Source organism: Convolutriloba macropyga, chromosome 2 (assembly GCF_964194025.1).
Source record: "Convolutriloba macropyga chromosome 2, txConMacr16.3, whole genome shotgun sequence".
In the NCBI taxonomy this organism is placed as follows: Eukaryota; Metazoa; Xenacoelomorpha; order Acoela; family Convolutidae; genus Convolutriloba; species Convolutriloba macropyga.
In genome coordinates, this window is record NC_134469.1 from 33,647,641 (window position 1) to 33,668,535 (window position 20,895).

At 34.4% G+C, this 20,895-nt stretch overlaps 1 protein-coding gene across 4 annotated transcripts in view; it reads right to left on the bottom strand.

The window, feature by feature from the left end:
- The window catches only part of LOC142358617 (polypeptide N-acetylgalactosaminyltransferase 1-like), a 102,252-nt gene that overhangs the window by 50,420 nt on the left and 30,937 nt on the right, over positions 1-20,895 (bottom strand). Inside the window, exons 5-8 of one of the 4 annotated variants that reach the window (XM_075410063.1) lie at positions 19,497-19,736; positions 18,589-18,747; positions 10,060-10,177; positions 1,776-1,956 (exon numbers count right to left, since the gene is read on the bottom strand). In XM_075410063.1, the coding sequence (XP_075266178.1) occupies positions 1,776-1,956; positions 10,060-10,177; positions 18,589-18,747; positions 19,497-19,736 (698 nt within the window). The remainder of the gene's footprint in view (positions 1-1,775; positions 1,957-10,059; positions 10,178-18,588; positions 18,748-19,496; positions 19,737-20,895) is intronic. The other 3 variants (XM_075410065.1, XM_075410066.1, XM_075410067.1) reach the window with 3 other exon arrangements.

Here is a 20,895-nt window from a genome sequence, read left to right on the forward strand (position 1 = left end):
AATCAAAATACAATTATCACTATATAACATTCAATATACACCCGATTCCTTAAGAATATTTGACCTAACAAACTTTAACAAATTTTAAAACCTATAAAACTGCTCATTGGCGGCGAAAAACAAATTTTTTAACCTTATACCATCAAAAGCACTATAAATTTTTGAACTTCTGGCGGCGTCTATTTTAGCGGATTGTGTGGTTTTTTTTTTAATTTTTGCTCCCCAAAAATGTTGAAATTTTTATTTAAAACACAAAATTTGAAGAAAAAAACATTCAGCACACAGTAGTCACTATTATGTTTTTCACCAAGCTGTTAACCGACAAATCTTTCTTGTTATGTGTCTCAACTAAAAAAAACTTTTTTCTATATTCCTACCCCGAGAAACACCATCTTTCCCTACCTTTTTACTTATCAAAAAACACGAAAACTGACAAAAAATTAACAAAAATTGTCATATAAACATCCAATTACTCACTATGATTTGTTTTACCAAACTTTTGCCTAAAATACATTTCTTGTCAGCTCCAATTTAACTAGCAAAACTATTGTACTCTATGTTCTTACCTCGAAAATCACCAATTTTTGCACAATTTTGACCTTTTTTTTTAATCGAAAAATACAAAAAGGTAGATTAAAAATTATCACTAACAGAATTTACTCCTGATTCCACAACAGTACTTAACCTACCATATTTTTACATATTTTAAAATCCTTAAAACTGCCTCTTGGAGGCGAAAAACAATTTGAAAATCTTTAACATCAAAAAACCATTGTTCGCACATTTTTCTCCAAATTTGGTCTGTTTTTGACACAAAATCACTACAAAAATACACCCTAAAAGCTCGATTTAAACTATTATTAACCGTTGATACGTTAAATTACGTTTTATACCAATTTTCAGACAAATTTGTAACCCCAATGTCTTTAATCTTTCTTTCGTTTTTTACGTTATTTTGTTCTCCATTAATTCTCATGTATCTTCAGTTCGATACTCTACGTGAAACCTCTCGCCAAGTTTGAAATTCAACGAGCTTCCAATTTACTACTTCTCACATCAAAAATATTATAATTCAAACATATAGGCAATAAAACCCATAAAATTAATAGCACTTAAGCGGTGTCAGACTCGCAAAACTATAAAAGTTCTTATATTGGTACAAAAACTGATCAAATTTACACTATCTTTTTCCACCTTTACCTTAGTATTCCGTCAGGTTAGTCACTTTTGCTTTTTCAGCGCTTCATTAGTCTCATTAGACTAGAAAAAGGATTGATTTTCGAAAATCACAAAGCCTCATTTATTCACCTCACCAACTTTTCACAAAAATATCTCTATCACTGTATCATTTTCTATCACTCTCACAACATCAAATTCGCAAAAAAATTTGCCAACCACGAAAAATATTATTGAAAAATTTTTTAAGTTCTTGAAATGGCACCTAAAAAAGGTCTAGCCGTCATTGTAACGGGGGTGGGGGTAGCCCCCCCCCCATTGAAACACCGTCATTTTTACACATCGATTCTAAGTAGTGAAGTCATTTCCAGAATTACAATCTAACACAGAATTTACGGTCACCGACATAAGCCGCTTCACATTCTGCAATGCGCGATCTTATCCGAGGACAAAATTTTGTTAATTTGTGAGTAGTTCCAAAGCTTATGCACACTAACGTTATAATGGTGAGAACGAAAGAATCGAAGGAAATATTTAGTTGAACAATGAGATGGTGCATGTTATTTGAGTTTTATGTACACGGTACATGCGTGACTTACTCGGGTTTATGTGATACCAGATCTGCTTGTACTCGTCCATCCATACCTCTGCGAGTCGCTTCGTGTTTTTGTTGATGACATGACTGGTTCCACCAGGGAAAGTGTAGGGTGTCTGTTTGCGGAACACGTGACCAACATGTGAACAAGGTGATATCAACAATCTTCCACCGCACAACCACACCTGACAAATGAATTTTAATCACATGACAAATATAGCATTTTTAGAAAAGAGGAATTGGAACAACCGAGCCGGTAGATTGCCGAAAGAGCTGGAAATAGACTTGCGTGATGTATAATACAGATCGATTGAGATACAGATATAAGTTGAAAAAGTTATCGACAGCGCTCAAAAAACTATATAAAAAATATTCAGCGATTGATTATTAAGGCTTGTTAAAATTCACTCTGCGGAAGCCTTTTTATTAGGAATTTTTATTACACACGAGTTTTAAAGTGTCAAAATCATTTTTATTGAGTGCCGTTAATCAGGAATGATCAAAATCTAATCACGCATATGACCTATAAAATCACGTCACGCGCAAAAATGCCGTTAATGAGAGGAAGGGTCATTCAGAAAACATGCGTTTTTCGGCACTACAATGTGAACAAATGTAAAGCGAAAGAGGGTCAGACAAAACAGAAACAAAGCAGGACAAGTCCTGGCTTACGGACTATGAATGGATTGTATCTGTTTTAACCTTATATTCGTCACTATACTCTAAATCATACCCAAATAACCCAATAACAATAATCAAAATCATCACTTTTATTTAATAATTTATTTCGTGGTGGAGGTAACTTATATAGTAAATTTATTAATTTAATATAAGTCAACAAATTCAAAGTCTTTATTAGGTAAATTTTGCATTGATGCATAATCATATAAATTATTAGCATCTATATAACATATCAGTGAAGCAGTCTCAATGATCTGTCTATTAGTGTTATTAACATACCTAAGTTCAGTGGTCTTGTTTGCAGAGCAAACATAACTAATATCGAAAACACCAGCTCTTTACGTCTTATCAATTAATTCAATTAATGACGATTAATTCAAGTATCCTTAGAAACAGATGAGAGCTGTCATTAACAAGACAGATATAAAACAAGAGTGAACAATAAAAACTCGCAAAATTGCTATTACCTCTTTGAAACATTAACTGTAAAAGTAAATGGGTTCAAATAGTCCCTTTTACGAACCCGAGATCTTCACCTAATGACATATATAATGAAAACAAAATAAAAGCCTAATGAAAACAAAAGTACAACACGCAAAACAAATAGAATTAGTTAATAAAAAATGAGAACATAGTGTCATAAAGATGAAAACCACTAGCCATGAACTTAAACTATTAACCAAGTACAACACTCGCAAAACTCAAAAATCACCAAAAACTTTTGAGAACAGACACTGTCAAAAAGATGAAAATTAGAGCTGTTATTAACGAGATGCGGTTAAAAGAAGGCTAAGAGATCAACAAACACTAGCACAACTAAAAACCCCCTTTTTTTCGAAAATGAAGAACGTACAAATCATAGCAAGCAATCCATACGAAATGACGATTAATTCAAGCATCCCAAGCAACAGATCATGTCATGACCAAAACTAAGAGATCAGGCAACAACAAAAATAAAAAAACCGATAATATTGAAAACAATTAGTGTCAAAGTAAATGGATTAAAACTGTACCTTTCACCAACCTGAGACCTGTTCCTAATGGGATTAAATCATAAAACAAAACGTACAACAGACAATAGCAAAACGCAAAAAATTAAAAAAACTTTTATATTGACAAATGAATCCAGCCATGCTTTCGAACCTAACCCTTAATTAGGCTCATTTGCGCCTCATTAGCAACAGTAATAGTAACCTTGTTAGATTTCTGTTCTAAACTTACAATAAACCCAATAACAATAATCAAAACCATCACTTTTGTTTAATAATTTATTTCGTGGTGGAGGTAACTTATATAGTAAATTTATTAATAAGTCAACAAATTCAAAGTCTTAATTAGGTAAATTTTGCATTGATGCATAATCATATAAATTATTAGCATCTATATAACATATCAGTGAAGCATTCTCAATGATCTGTCTATTAGTGTTATTAACATACCTAAGTTCAGTGGTCTTGTTTGCAGAGCAAACATAACTAATATCGAAAACACCAGCTCTTTACCGGTCTTCTTACTACTATTTCTGTTAAACTTATCAACATCTTCTTCTGATGGTAATTTACATATTGAAGATTAAAAGTCTTCTGTAGTATTTACGACTCAAATATCATACGACTTAGTCGTGCCGTGCAATGAGTCTTTCAGCTATACTGTGTGAACAAATGTAAAACGAAAGAGTCAGACAAAACAAAAACAAAGCAGGAGAAGTCCTGGCTAACCAACTATGAATGGATTGGAACAACTAATCAGAAAATGATCTACATGTGCAAAAATCGCTAGCGAGTCAGCAAATTTTTCAAACGCCGTTTTCTCACTTTGTTTTGAAAATAGAACGAAAAAATTCCACTCAACCAACACCACTTGAATTAACGCTCCCCTTCCTGTTTCAGAGTTACCAATATCATTACTTCAATTTGACTTTAAAATTTCCAAAATATGTGAACAGATCTTAAAAAAGACAGCAGCCTAATAAAATTCAAATTCTTTGAACTGTAAAAAAAAAACTATTCCATAATTAAAATTCAAAATATTGAGCTGACAATTACCAATTTGACCGATTAACCAACTTTACTGCAACATCAACCTATGACAGTTAGCAAAACACATAACTCTATGAGCTCAAAAATGAACATCAAATTATATTAATTGCATCAAGCATCAATAAAAAATAGCAACAGATTAAAAAATAGCTAGCCACGATTTACTGAGGCTAGCTTTAGGTTAACTGAAGAGGCGTAAGTGAGCGCAACGGGGGGGGGGGTGGCCAATGGTCCGAGTTGAAGTTAAATCCATTAGTCACACCATAGTTGCTCAAAGAGATGAATAACTGGGAAAAAGTTACAAAATTCTCTTAGTTTTCTAGGGGTAAGCAGTTAGACTAGAAAAATTGCGTTTTTATCAAACTGTATTTCATTTATGTGCAAATTTTTTCGTAGATGAAATTTTTTCCTTGACAATTTGATCCGCAGTTTCATTAGATTAGATAAATTTGAAGAATTTCGGCTTTAAATTGAGGGACTATAAGTGTAATCACACAACGCGCATCGGGATTGGAACAGAAACAGAAAAAAAGAAGAGATAGAAAAATTGTTCTAATACAGTGTGCAGTTTCGGGGAGATTCTAAAACACATGTACACTGGCAATCGCTCTAATGAACTTAAGATAAACTAATGCTCAATGACTTAATGACAGGGCTTTATCGGTTTATCCTGTTTTTGATTTTTCTCTTTTGCCTTTGACTGTCTTTACCACCTAGCGTAATTTAATGCGTGAAACAATTTAAAATCCATTCAGTTGAAACAGTGAGTGATGTAAGCCAAAAGTTTACTTACAAAAGCTTGACTAATCCAAAACGAAAAAGGTAAAGCGAAAACTGTGGGAGGGGGTTTACTGCATGGGGCCCTTACGGCCAGACCGATGTGCAGGGGTAGGTGTTGTTTGGTGGTTGGAGTGAGAGGGGGGCTGAAGTGGTGGGGGGGGGGGGAGGGGTTGTTGGGGGGTTAACCTCTAAGAACCGTCCTTCACACCATGGGCAAGTGGGAGGGGGTTTTTACTGCACGGGGCCCTTACGGCCAGAACGATGTGCAGGGGTGGGGATTGGTGGGTGGGTGGAGTGAGAGGGGGCTGAAGTGACGGGGGGAGGGGGTGTTTGGGGGGGGGGGGGGGTTGACCTCTAAGAAATGTCCTTCACACCGTCAGTATAAGTCTTAAAAACAGGTTCTGTGAATCGCAAACATGGAGACCAACATGGTGAGCAGTGAAAGGCCCTAAGAGCACTTAATTACCGCTGGGCGCTACCTCTTTATGCCGCTTTTGAGGACGAAAAGACAAATGGGTCACGAAAAATCGATCAAGCAAAAAATCGCATAAAAGACTGACATGACCGCATGACTGACTTCGTTTTACAAAAATATATATAGCCGGAGAATCCGGAATTGACGCGAGGTTAAAAATCACTCAGCACTTTATAAAATGTTTACAGTTATTCTACAATTAACTAATCAATTCTATTATTTGAACCTATCAGGAAAAATTGGGGAAAAATGAAACGGAAAAATAGCCATCAGGATAATATTTTTTATGAAAATTGATCACAAGTTTTGACTCCAAACCACATTCACCACTGATCCTCCACTACTGCTTCTGTGCGCAATCACGTGATGCAAAAAAGACAAATTAAGTTGGGCTTTATCGGTTTATCCTGTTTTTGATTTTTCTCTTGACTTTTACAGCCTTCACCACCTTGCGTAATCCAATCCGTGAAAGAATTTTAAATCCATTCAGATGAAACAGTGAGTGAGGCAAGTCTTTGACTTATGTAAGACAAAAAACCGTGATCAAAAAGTACAGCGAAAAGCAGGACAAGTCCTAACGTACAATTCAAAGAAGTTTCATTGACTAAACAAAAAACTAGAACTAGAACGGACTATGAGTGAATTGGTAAAATCATTTCAAAAAATCAGAAATGAAAAAAAAAACAACAAAATCAATGTCAAAATTCGGCATGTGAACAAAAAACCACTTGGGAAATGGAAACTTGGTTCAAACAAAAAACTAGTCAAAGAATCAACTATGAATGGATTGGAAAACCAATTAGAAAAAATCCGATCCAAAAAATTGAAAAAAAGCGAAATTAAAGTGAAATTGACGCATGAGAAAAAAACCACAAGCGAGAAAGCGAATTTTTGTTCAAACACCGTTTTCTCACTCTACTCTAAAATTAGAGCGAAAAAATGTCGAGCCGCAAAACCACTCGCTTTTTTGCTCCACATCCCCTGTTTCCGCGTGACCAAAATCACTACTCCAATTTGACTTCAAAAATTATGAAAATGTGTGAACAGATCTTAAAAAAAATACAGCGCCCCAATACAATTCAAATTCTTTGAACTGTAAAAAGGAGAGCGACTAAACAATAGCCGTTGAGAAGCTGACGGCGGCTAATAATAATTAGAAAACATATGTACCGTTTTAAAACCGCCCGATATAATAAACATAGCCGGCCGATTGCCGGAAAATAGCCGCGATAGACACTTGTGGTCTTCCACGAATTGAAACAACTAAAGAAACAAGATAGGCCGATAGGCCAAAAAATTCCTTCAGTAGACCACTAGATGTTTTGGGTTAGACACGTACTGTCATTTTTATGATACAAATACGGTCTATAACGAAAAAGCCCTAAAATAGCTTTTTCAAAACTGTTTCGAAATCAAAAACTCAAAAATAATACTCAAGAATTAGGGCATATAAGTTTGGCAATACTTAGATGCACACTATTGATCTTTAACCAGTAAATGTTCATAAATTAAAGTTCCATAAGTGAGTTCAGAAGTCATTTTTTTAGGTATGTCACGCAATCGACCTAACAGCAGAAATGACGTCACGCAGACAAATTTTAACTGCAAAGCAGTAGAAGTCACTGAAGTCAAAAAGTCGGGGTAAAACAAAACAAAAATCTGTTAGACGAAGTAAAAAGAAAATTAGGAAAGCTATAATAGCCGCCTGGAATTGCTGACGTGGCTGCTAAACACTGACAACGTAAAAATTCTTATTCAATAATAGAATATTGCTCAAATACCAACTTCTCACTACTTTAAATGTTATTTGAAATAAATCAGGTTTCAAACCTACTCGCTTTTCGCTCCCTTTACTGCTCTAGCGTGATTATAATCACTGTAATTTGACTTCTCATTGGCGTGAAGAAGCTCAAAAAAGGTGCAGATCTTTAAAAAGCTAGCACACCCAAAGCATAGCCGGCAGATTGCCCGAAAATAGCCGCTTGTGGCCTACCATGAATTGAAACAACTAAAGAAGTAAGATTAACAGATCGACCACCACCTTTTTAATAGACCACTAGACTTTTTGGGTTAGATTCGGATTGTCATTTCTATGAGACACATTTGCTCTACAAGGAAAAAGCCCTAAAGGAGCTTTTTCAAAATTAATATTCGATATTAAAACTCAAGACTTCATTAATCAGGAATTGGGGCATATAAGTTTGGCACTACTTAGATGCACACTATTGACCTTTAATTAGTGAATGTTCATAAAATTTAAAGTTCCATAAGTGAGTTCAGAAGTCATTTTTTGAGTGAGGTAAGTCACGCAATTGAACTAAAAGCACAAATGACGTCACGAACACAAATTTTAACTGCAAAGCAGTAGAAGTCACTGAAATCATTCAAAAAAAGTCAATTCCAAGAAGTCAGGGTAAGACAAAATAAAAATCTGTCAGGCGATTTAAAAAAATTAGTAGCGCAATAATAGCCGCCTGGAAGTGCTGACACGGCTATTAACAATACAATAACTTCGGATTGTAATAGATCACTACTGCTCCGCTTTGAGTCAATACACCAATACAATCTAAATTCTTTGAATTGTAAAACATACCCGGCAGATTGCCGGAAAATAGCCGCCGTTGATTCCAATAAGCATGATTGGGATTGAAAGAATAGAAGATATTGAAAAAAAAAGATTTTTGTACAAAAACATTTTTTAAGTCCAATTTATTTTGATGGCATTTCGTAGTTGAACATAACGTACTTCTGTTTCATAGAGAGAGGCTACAGGGGTTACTATCAATGCCAATAAGCATTAGAGATGGTAACTAAGACTTCAAATAGCGGGCATCTAAAATTGGGCTTTATGGGTTTATCCCGTTTCTACTTCTGACTTCAATTTTTATACTGACTCTGTTCATTTTGAATTGCTTTGCTGAGCAACCGATGTTGAAATTCACTTTTAGCAGAATGAGAGAAGAGAGAAACTAGCCTAGAGAAGTCAAAAAGATATCACGCAAAATGCTGAAAAAGCGGCAAAATAAGGTAAAACGAAACATTTTTTTATTCGACGAAGTAAAAACATAGCCGGAAAAATTCCGGAAACGACTCGAAGGAGAAAATTGCCCATATTTGACCTAACAACTACAACAACTATGGTGAACCCTGAACCTCCACAAATGCAACAAAAATTTGAGGAAGAATAGAAAAGGCATTCAAAAACTTAAAACAAATTGAAAAAAAAACTAGAAAAACTTAATGACTTTTTTAAGTAGTACATGGAAACATAAAGCCGAATAACGCTTCTTTGCAATTAGAGCAATGAAAAACTCGCAAAACAATGGGCAAGTCATAATGGGCTAAGAAACTTGTCTAAGATTTGAGAAAGAAAAAATGCAAAAAAATTAAGAAAAATAGTTTAAAATTTCTCAATTTTTCTGTCATTTTTCCTAGGGGAAAAGTTAATTTATACCAAGAAAACTTTAGCCAATTGGCACCTGAACAGTCCTTAAGTAAAAAGCTTCTATTCAAATCCCACTTAAAGCATTAAAACAAAACAAGAGGCAAAAAAACATTAAATTTCGTCTTAAAAACAGCACAACTGATCAAAAACCTCCAAATTAGCGTTAAACTCAAATTAACTACTTGAAACCTTCAATTCCTATCAAAAAGGGCCTAATACTAATACAATATCATAATCAAACCTCATAACCATCAAAAGTTGCAAAAAACTGCTTTTAAAAGCCGCACGTGAACAAAAAATTCGCTCGCTTAGAGAAAATTTTTTCACACATCAATTTTTCGCTCCCTCAAAAACAGCGGTATGAACAAAAACCACTCTCTTTTCGCTCCACTCTTCACTTTTGTTCAGCATCAAAAGCACTCCAAATTTTTTCACGCGTTTCATTTCCCGCTTCAAAAATCACTCCAATAAAATTGATTAAAAAAAAGGACTTCTCCAATACTCCTCTTCGAGTCGTAAAAAATAGGAGCGCTATAATAGCCGGCTGAGAAGATGAGGGCGGCTATTAAAAATGCCGAAAAATAGCCGTTTCAGGCCATAAAAAGTATAGAGCTAGTTGAGGAGCTGGCACCACACAGACATGAAACAAAGCTAGACTAAACAAAGCGTTCCCGCAATCATTTAATGAACCAATTTGATTGCATATGACTGATAATCACGTGGACCTCTAAGCTTGCACACGCGCCGATGGGGACAAAAAATGGTTCTGCCCATATTCCTCTACCATGTTAATACAACTCAGAAGGCGTCAAGTCCTCCACATTAAAGAATATTGTCATTCAGATTACAAGGCTTTATGGAAGCATACCCTAAAAGAGATCTCGAGGTTCTCGGCTCCCCACACATCCATTCCGGAGTCGTATGTTCCGATCTCTTCAAAGTAGTCCTTGAAGACTGCGAACAAGCCACCGGCCATCGTAGGCGTCCTAAATACCACATGACATATCCTCTGAAGAGTAATAAACTGCATGGCCGCAGCATCGCGAAGTATTTAAAATGGTTGCAAATTTTCCGCATGCGTTGGAGCATTAAATAACTTACTATCCTTAAGACTTTAACTTAACAAATTGTCCCGCGACATTCAATTCTTCCCACGCAATACCGTTCTGAGAGCATTGCTCGACCGCATCGTTGTTAGTAGTCAGCAGTATCTTTTTCGAGCGGCATCTATAAAATATCACAGCTCTCAGCATCTTTTCTTTACTGGCAAACACAACATCAGTCCTGGTTCTTTAAAACTCGAACAGCAGGTCACATCAACGGTTATTGCCAGATTGTCAAAAATCTTTACGAAAAATCATCGCTAAACATAGCCGACAGATTGCCGAAACAGACTTAAGAGGAGTACCACGTGGATTAATTCAGATAAAGATCTTAGTTGGCGGAGTTGCCTTCCAAAAATAGACAAACTATTTCAAAAATAAACATTTTTCTTCAGTTTTTTTTTCAAATGTCAGAAGATACAAAACAATTATCATGATGCACTAATTCAATTCACCGCCTTGGACAGCATACGAGTCAAATGACTCTTGAGTGGGTGACCAGAGAATCTTCATAAACGTGCAATACCTAATAAAACATATCAAAAACGTCTTTATTATCTAGCTATTCTTCATTCTTATCTGGCGATTTTGCAAAACTTCATTCTTATCTGGCGATTTTGCAAAAGATTTTCTTCAGCAAAGTAATTGAACATTTTTACAACAAAAAAAATCTAAGGGAGAAGTTTTCGCTATCTGATCCAAGACCTCTTTTACAAGAGCGACAATGTATAAAAACAGAGCACATTGTATAGCTTGAAAAGATAAATCTCCGCTCTATTTGAAAAAAAGTTTTTAAAATGCGTTTTGGTAGACAATAAAAAGTATTCAGCTATGTTTTTGATGCACAGTCGAAAGCCAATATACCACACAATTTTAAAAAAGCGAAGAAAATTGCAAGTTAAAAAAATGCTGACATTCGTGATAAAAACTGGAAAATTATTTCATTGATAGTAGATACTAAGCAGTAGCCTATTATCAAACACCTGAGGAGGTTGCCTGGCCCCTGACGTAGATAAAACTCAAAAAAAATTTCAAACTTGAAGAAACATGTTTTACCAAAAATTTTTAAAAAATCGTTTCAAAAGAAGGTTGAAAACCAGTTCATTAACAAAAGAAAACATACAGTAACCACTATCCAAACCTAGAGGATATTCCTTTGGCCATGGACTGGAAAAACTCAAAAAAGATAAACTTAAAAACTTTAAAATTGCAAAATTGAAAAATGCTTTATCCATAGTTTTATCCAAAAAGTGCTAAAATTCCTGATATTGAAAAATTGAAAGCCAGTTCCTTATCAAACCTTAGAGGAGGTTGTCTGGCCCCTGAGTTGACAAAAATTTACAAAAAAATTGAAAGAATTATCAAAAAACTTCTTTATAAATTCGTGATACAAAAAGGTGCAGAACCAGGTCATTAATAGAAAACATGCAGTTAGCATTATCAAAATTAAAAGTTTTATTAAAAAATGGTTAAAAATCCTGATACTGAAAAATTGAAAACATGTTCATTTCAAATCGAAAAAATGAAAAATTAGCTTTATCGAAGATGATTTTCCGTGGCCCATGCGGCTGGAAAGTTTTCAAAAATGGCAAACTTTCAAAAAACTTGCAAATTGAAGAAAAATTGCACGATATTTAAAAAAATTGCTTAAACTCCTGATATTCAAAAGCTGAAAACCAGGACACTTCGAATAGAAAATAAGCAGTAACCATTATCTTAACCTAGATGATGTGCCCAGGTCCAAGGGACTGGAAGAACTCAAATATGATAAATTTACAAAAAAATTGAAATTGCAAAAACGAAAAATAGCAAGTTATCAAAAATTACTAAATTTCTGATATTGAAAATTTGACAATAAGTTCATTACCACTCGGAACTATGCTGTACTTTTATATCAAACCATATATGACGTTCCTTGGCGCATGTGGCTGGAAAAAAACGACCGAAACTTGAAACTTTTATAAAATTGCAAGTTATGAAAAAATTGACATCCACGAAAAAATTGAAAACCATTTTACTAATACTATGTGCTAAGCAGTAAACCATTATCAAACCACAAAAGACGTTCCTTGACGCAATTTATCAAAAAATGCAAAATCGTGAAATTGAAAAGTTGAAAAGCAGTTCATTACCAATAGTGGATATGCCGTAATCATTATCAAAAAATAGAGGATGTTCCCTGGCCCATGGTGGCCAAAAAAATAAAACGAAAAGAATTTACAAAAAAAACATTTTCATGAAAAAAATTTCTTTAGCAAAGTAATTGAACATTTTTACAACCGAAATATATAAGGGAGAAGTTTTCGCTATCTGATCCAAGAACTCCTTTACAAGAGCGACAATGTATAAAAAAACAGAGCACATTGTATAGCTTGAAAAGATAAATCTCCGCTCTATTTGAAAAAAAGTTTTTAAAATGCGTTTTGGTAGACAATAAATAGTATTCAGCTATGTTTTTGATGCACAGTCGCCAGCCAATATACCACACAATTTTAAAAAAAGCGAAGAAAATTGCAAGTTGTATAAAAAAATGCTGACATTTGTGATAAAAACTGGAAAATTATTTCATTGATAGTAGATACTAAGCAGTAGCCTATTATCAAACACCTGAGGAGGTTGCCTGGCCCCTGAGGTAGATAAAACTCGAAAAAACAAAATTTTTCAAAAACTTGCAGAAACACGTTTTATCGAAAATTTTTACAAAATCGTGACAAAAGAAGGTTGAAAACCAGTTCATTAACAAAAGAAAACATTCAGTAACCATTATCCAAACCTAGAGGATATTCCTTGGCCCATGCGGCTGGAAAAAAATGACCGAAACTTGATACCTTAATAAAATTGCAAGTTATGAACAAATTGACATCCACGAAAAAATTGAAAACGAATTTAGGAATACTATGTACTAAGTAGTAACCCATTATCAAACCACAGAAGACGTTCCTTGACACAATTTATCAAAAATTGCAAAATCGTGAAATTAAAGTTGAAAAGCAGTTCATTACCAATAGTGGATATGCCGTAATCATTATCAAAACATAGAGGATGTTCCCTGGCCCATGGTGACCAAAAAAAAAAAAAATGAAAGGAATTTACAAAAAAACTTTGCAAAAAATTTTCTTTAGCAAAGTAACCAAAAAATCTAAGGGAGAAGTTTTCGCTATCTGATCCAAGACCTCTTTTACAAGAGCGACAATGTATAAAAACAGAGCACATTGTATAGCTTGAAAAGATAAATCTCCGCTCTATTTGAAAAAAAGTTTTAAAAATGCGTTTTGGTAGACAATAAATAGTATTCAGCTATGTTTTTGACGCACAGTCGAAAGCCAATATACCACACAATTTTAAAAAAAGCAAAGAAAATTGCAAGTTAAAAAAATGCTGACATTCGTGATAAAAACTGGAAAATTATTTCATTGATAGTAGATACTAATCAGTAGCCTATTATCAAACACCTGAGGAGGTTGCCTGGCCCCTGAGGTAGATAAAACTCAAAAATGACAAAATTTCAAAAACTTGGAAAAACACGTTTTATCAAAAAAATTTTAAAAATCTTGACAAAAGAAGGTTGAAAACCAGTTCATTAACAAAAGAAAACATACAGTAACCACTATCTAAACCTAGAGGATATTCCTTGGCCCATGGGGCTGGAAAACTCAAAAATGATAAATTTAAGAACTTTGTGCTAAAATTCCTGATATTGAAAAATTGAAAGCCAGTTCCTTATCAAACCTTAGAGGAGGTTGTCTGACCCCTGAGATGACAAAATTCAAAGATGACAAAAATTTACAAAAAAATTGAAAGAATTATCAAAGTACTTCTTGATAAATTCGTGATACAAAAAGGGGAGAACCAGGTCGTTAATAGAAAATATGCAGTTAGCATTATCAAAATTCAAAGTTTTATTAAAAAATGGCTTAAAATTCTGATACTGAAAAACTGAAAACCTGTTCATTTCAAATCGAAAAAATGAAAAATTAGCTTTATCGAGGAGGATTTTCCGTGGCCCATGCGGCTGGAAAGTTTTCAAAAATGACAAACTTTCAAAAAACTTGCAAATTGAAAAAAAATTTCAAGATATTAAAAAAAAATTGCCTAAACTCCTGATATTGAAAAGCTGAAAACCAGGTCATTTCGAATAAAAAATAAGCAGTAACCATTATCTTAACCTAGATGATGTGCCCAGGTCCATGGGACTGGAAGAACTCAAATATGATAAATTTACAAAAATTTAAAATTGCAAAAACGAAAAATAGCAAGTTTTATCAAAAATTACCAAATTTCTGATATTGAAAAGTTGACAATAAGTTCATTACCACTCGGAACTATGCAGTACTTTTATATCAAACCATACATGACGTTCCTTGGCGCATGTGGCTGGAAAAAAACGACCGAAACTTGAAACTTTTATAAAATTACAAGTTATGAAAAAATTGACATCCACGAAAAAATTGAAAACCATTTTAGTAATACTATGAACTAAGCAGTAACCCATTATCAAACCACAGAAGACGTTCCTTGACGAAATTTATCAAAAATTGCAAAATCATGAAATTGAAAAGTTGAAAAGCAGTTCATTACCAATAGTGGATAAGCCGTAATCATTATCAAAACATAGAGGATGTTCCCTGGCCCATGGTGGCCGAAAAAATAAAATGAAAAGAATTTACAAAAAAAACTTTACAAAAAATTTGCAATTCTTTTTAAAAAAATTGATGATAATAGTGATATTAAAAAATTGTGAAACATTTTATTGATACTAGAGTCTAAGCTGCAGCCGATTATCAAACCCTAGATGAGCCTGGAACAACTCAAAAACGATAAGTTTACAAAAAATTTAAAATCGCAGAACTGAAAAATAGCAAGTTTTACCAAAATTGCTAAATTCCTGATATTGGAAAGTTGACCAGAAGTTCATTATCACTCGGAACTATGCAGTACTTGGGACTGGAAGAACTCAAATATGATAAATTTACAAAAATTTAAAATTGCAAAAACGAAAAATAGCAAGTTTTATCAAAAATTACTTAATTTCTGAAATTGAAAAGTTGACAATAAGTTCATTACCACTCGGAACTATGCAGTACTTTCATATCAAACCATACATGACGTTCCTTGGCGCATGTGGCTGGAAAAAAATGAACGAAACTTGAAACTTTAATAAAATTGCAAGTTATGAACAAATTGACATCCACGAAAAAATTGAAAACCATTTTAGTAATACTATGAACTAAGCAGTAACCTATGAACTAAGCAGTAACCCATTATCAAACCACAGAAGACGTTCCTTGAGGCAATTTATCAAAAATTGCAAAATCGTGAAATTGAAAAGTTGAAAAGCAGTTCATTACCAATAGTGGATCAGCCGTAATCATTATCGAAACATAGAGGATGTTGCCTAGCCCATGGTGGCCGAAAAAATGAAATGAAAAGAATTTACAAAAAAAACTTTACAAAAAATTTGCAATTCTTTAAAACAAAATGATGATAATAGTGATATTAAAAAATTGTGAAACATTTTATTGATACTAGAGTCTAAGCAGTAGCCGATTATCAAACCCTAGATGAGGCTGGAACAACTCAAAAACGATAAGTTTACAAAAAACTATAAAATTGCAAAACTGAAAAATAGCAAGTTTTACCAAAATTGCTAAATTCCTGATATTGAAAAGTTTACCAGAAGTTCATTACCACGCGAAACTATGCAGAATCATAATATTAAAACAATATATGACGTTCCTTGGCGCATGTGAGTGGAAAAATGTTCTATCAAAAAATTGATGATAATCGTGATATTAAAAAACTGAAAAATATTGCATTGATACTCGAGTCAAAGCATTAGCGATTATCAAACACTAGAGGAGATTGCCTTTCGCCTGGCGCAGATAAAACACAAAAATGGCAAAAATTTTCAACTCAAAAATTGCAAGTATTAACGAAATATAAAAAACGTGATATTAAAAGGTTGAAAACAAGTTATTTCCAGTAGAAGATATGCAAAATTAGAATAATCAAAACTTAGAGGATGGTCTCTGACCCATGCGGCTGGAAATACTCAAAAAGAGAAACTTACAAATTGATGAAAAATTGTAAACTATATCAAAAAAATTGCTTAAACTCCTGATATTGAAAAGCTGTAAACCAGGTAATTTCGAATAGAAAATAAGCAATAACCATTATCTTAACCTAGATGCTGTGCCCAGGTCCATGGGGCTGGAAGAATTCAAATATGATAAATTTACAAAAATTTAAAATTCTAAAAACGAAAAATAGCAAGTTTTATCAAAAATTACTAAATTTCTGATTCAAAAGTTGACAATAAGTTCATTACCACTCGGAACTATGCACTACTTTCATATCAAACCATACATGATGTTCCTTGGCGCATGTGGCTGGAAAAAAATGACAAACTTAAAACATTAATAAAGTCGCAAGTTATGAAAAAATTGAAATCCACGAAAAAATTGAAAACCATTTTAGTAATACTATGTACTAAGCAGTAACCCATTATCAAACCACAGAAGACGTTCCTTGACGCAATTTATCAAATTTGCAAAATCGTGAAAGTGAAAAGCAGTTCATTACCAATAGTGGATATGCCGTAATCATTATCAAAACATAGAGGATGTTCCCTGGCCCATAGTGGCCGAAAAAATAAAATTAAAAGAATTTACAAAAGAAAACTTTACAAAAAATTTGCAATTCTTATTAAAAAAATTGATGATAAGAGTGATATTAAAAATTGTAAAACATTTTATTGATACTAGAGTCTAAGCAGTAGCCGATTATCAAACCCTAGATGAGGCTGGAACATCTCAAAAATGATAACTTTACAAAAAATTTTAAAATTGCAAAACTGAAAAATAGCAAGTTTTACCAAAATTGCTAAATTCCTGATATTGAAAAGTTTACCAGAAGTTCATTACCACGCGAAACTATGCAGTATCATAATATTAAAACAATATATGACTCTCCCCTGGGGCAGATGAAACTCGAAAATTGCAAAAACTTTCAAAAAAAAACTTTCTTTTCAAGTGCGGCATTTGCCTTTGCATCCTGTGAAAAAAGAAAACATACCCGGCAGATTGCCGGAAAATAGCCACCGTTGATTCCAATAAGCATGATTGGGATTGAAAGAATAGAAGATATGAAAAAAAAGATTTTTGTACAAAAACATTTTTTAAGTCAGATTTATTTTGATGGCATTTCGTAGTTGAACATAACGTACTTCTGTTTCTTAGAGAGAGGCTACTAAACTTCTGTTTAAGTTCGACGAAGTAAAAAAAAATAGGAGCGCTATAATAGCCGGCTGAGAAGATGAGGGCGGCTATTAATCACCGATTTAAAAACACAGCCTGAAGAATTCCGGAAACGATTTGAATTCGTCTTTGTCGGAAAAAACTTCCTATTCAAATAATTAGTATCTACTAGCACAATTAGTAAAAACAAATGGCCAGAAATTAGATTAGCCTGAAAAATTACAAAATTTTAAATGAAATTAAACAAAAAAATTGAAAAAATGGTAACATTTTTTTCATTTCAAATTAGGTTCTCTCCTTTTTTTCAAATTTCAAGATATTTGTGATCTTATTAATGCTTGCCTAACATTGTGCGATATAATAAATGGTCTCGATTGCATGGCACAACGCTTTTTGTTTCTAAGTGTGCTTGTATTGTGAAAAATTAAGGCTTCTCTGCTTCTTTTGCGTTGTGCTAGTAGATACTAATTATTTGATAGGCAAGTTTTTTCGACGAAGACGAAGTCGAGTCGTTTCCGTAATTCTTCGGGCTATGTATTTTGTAATCGATTACTTCTCTTTTCACGGGATGCAAAGTCACTCCCTGAACTTCCGCTTTCTTTGATCGCTCACTTATCGAAAAAAAAAACAGAAAACCATAACTCCTCTTCGAGTCGTAAAAAGACAGAGCACCAATACAATTCAAATTTTTAAACCAAGACCACCACCGAAACATAGCTCAGCTCAGCTTACAGCTTCGCAGCTATAATAAATATATGCATCTACATAACGCAGTCTTAATACACGCATTTTATCCAACTATGCTTTCAAATTTCTACACAAAACACGCTATTATTATAACACTTATTTAAGGAGCAACTTAGAAATTACAGGCTTTCATGCCAAGCGTTCGTGCGGCTTTTTCTGTGTTAGGTATTGATACTCAATTTCTCACTGTCAATGGTGGTACACATCTGATGACCAAATTACTGGGCAGCACAGTAAATTGTTTAGTGGAATCATGGTTCAGGGAAGATGGGGAGGGGGTATTGTTGTTACCTGACTGGGTCGCCCGGAGCGCCCGTCTCCATACTGCGCATTAGAGTGGTCCATGTGAAGGACATTTTCCATGTGAAACTGCCGAGTACGGTGTTGACGAACTGATATTTGAAAGTGTGCTCATTAATAACATCTATCACTGGGCTAATCACAGTGGCACTAGAACAGAACAAAAGACACAGGCATAGTGCATCTTAGCAGTTCTCCACATAAGGACACGCAAACAAGTCATCCACACAGGCACAACACATTTTATTAACAGAAAATTATACCAGCGAAGTTTACTTCTACACCACTCGTCTCTTCTGATCTTTTATATTCATCCCGCATAATTCCAACGAAAAATTTCTAACTTAGGCAACAAAATAACGATACATAAGCGTAAATAACAAACATCTATGATACGAGGCACGATGACACGAGATATGGTACATCTCAATATCACAATTAGCATGTACTGAGCTAAGCGAAGAATTAAGGCATACAGTCTTGACTGAAAAGCATATCTATATCTACGTATATCAAGCACAATTTGGAAAGACAATTATTGCTTTTGTTTACACGGAGCATCGATGGTTAACTAGTTTTGAAGCATCAGCTATTTTGTTCTCAACTATTCATCTTTTGTGCATCAACCTCAATACCAACCTAAATTAAATCTACAACTCTTAGTTCTCAACAAATCTCTTAGTTCTCAAAAAGAGTTCTCTTGTTCCAAATATGTTTCTTTATAAGTGGGCGCACAAATGCTGCTGATCATCGTGCGCGCAAGTGCAACTATATGCTCTAAAACAAAGCCAGGCAGTCTTCATTCAGTCTGAAGCAGGCATTTAAGGTAGCAGGAATGGCCGCCATACATCTATAGCTAGCCAACTAAAGTTATATGACAGTTGCCGACAATGGCTGACCTCACAGGCTGTGTCTGGTCAGTGGGACTGAACGGAAGCAGCAATCGGGGTGGCAAAGGTCCCCCTCCAGCCTTACGGGATAGGCTGTTGCCTAAGGAGGCATGAGGTGTTTGGGGGGCGACGTGGTACCATCGGAACGAGAGGCGCCAGTTAAAGCCACCCCAAATGTGCATGCTGGCCTCCATGTACGCAAAGTTGTCGTCGCTTATCGTGTCAATAACTGGCGACACAGCTGTCTCACTGAAGCGGCAGCACCCGACACACAACAGATTACAATCACTCACTAAATCCCACAGCAACATGGAAATAAAATGAAACGCATTTTCCCACCCGAGACGAAGACAATACCTCATTTTTCTTCTTAAGGTAGCTCTTAAGCTGACGATCACTTCTGACCCACGGCATGTAGTACAACAGCTGCCTTCCATTATAATTAAAAACGCATGAACCCGTATCCTATACATAAAAATAATTAGTAAGTTGAAATTTTCCAGTACAACAAACGGTAAAAACATAACTGACAGATTGCCAGCAGAAAATAGCCACAAAAGCTTTGTAGGTGTGGAGTTTCAAAACGATAGTAAAAACATATCCAGCAGATTGCCGGAAAATAGCCGTCGTTGACGCGCTAGACGCCCATCGGAATTGAAACAGAAAAAAAAGAAGAGATAGAAATTGACAAAAGTTTTTCCTAAGTTTCCAAAACTGCTCTAATTCAGTGTGCAGTTTCAGTTAGATTCTAAATCTATACTTACTTCAGCATCTAAACTGAAGGGTATTAGGCTTAATACTAATATCAGTTCGCTCTAACATCAGCAATCGCTCTAATGAACTTTGATAACCTAATTCAAAAAGACTTAATGACCGGGCTTTATCCCGTTTCTTTTGATTTTGTTTGATTTGACATTGACCGTATTCAATAAATTACGTAATTCAATGCTTGAAAGAATTTAAAATCCATTCAGTTGAAACTGAGTGAAGTAAGTCAGAAGTCAAACGTGAAAATCGTGACTTATGTAAAACGAAAAACGCGATCAGAAGGTAAAGTGAATTTATAAAAAGGAGATTGCCTAAATAATAGCCGTTTGAGAGGCTGACGGCGGCTATTAAAAACAGAATAAAAAAGAAACTTTTAAAAAAAATGCTCAGAAGTTATATTTTGATTAAGAATCTGTTCAACTTATTGCTGTTTCTATTAGCTGCTCTCAAATACCCTTTCGTTAGATTGACACAACTCACTTCACCTTATCTCTTTGAATTGAAGTAAAAAACATAGCCGGCAAATTTCCGGAAAATAGCCGCCGTTGACCCGCTTGACGCACATTGGGATTGAAACAAAAAATGAGAAGAGATTGAAATTGACAAAATTGTTTCCCAAGTTTTAAAAACCGTTCTAATT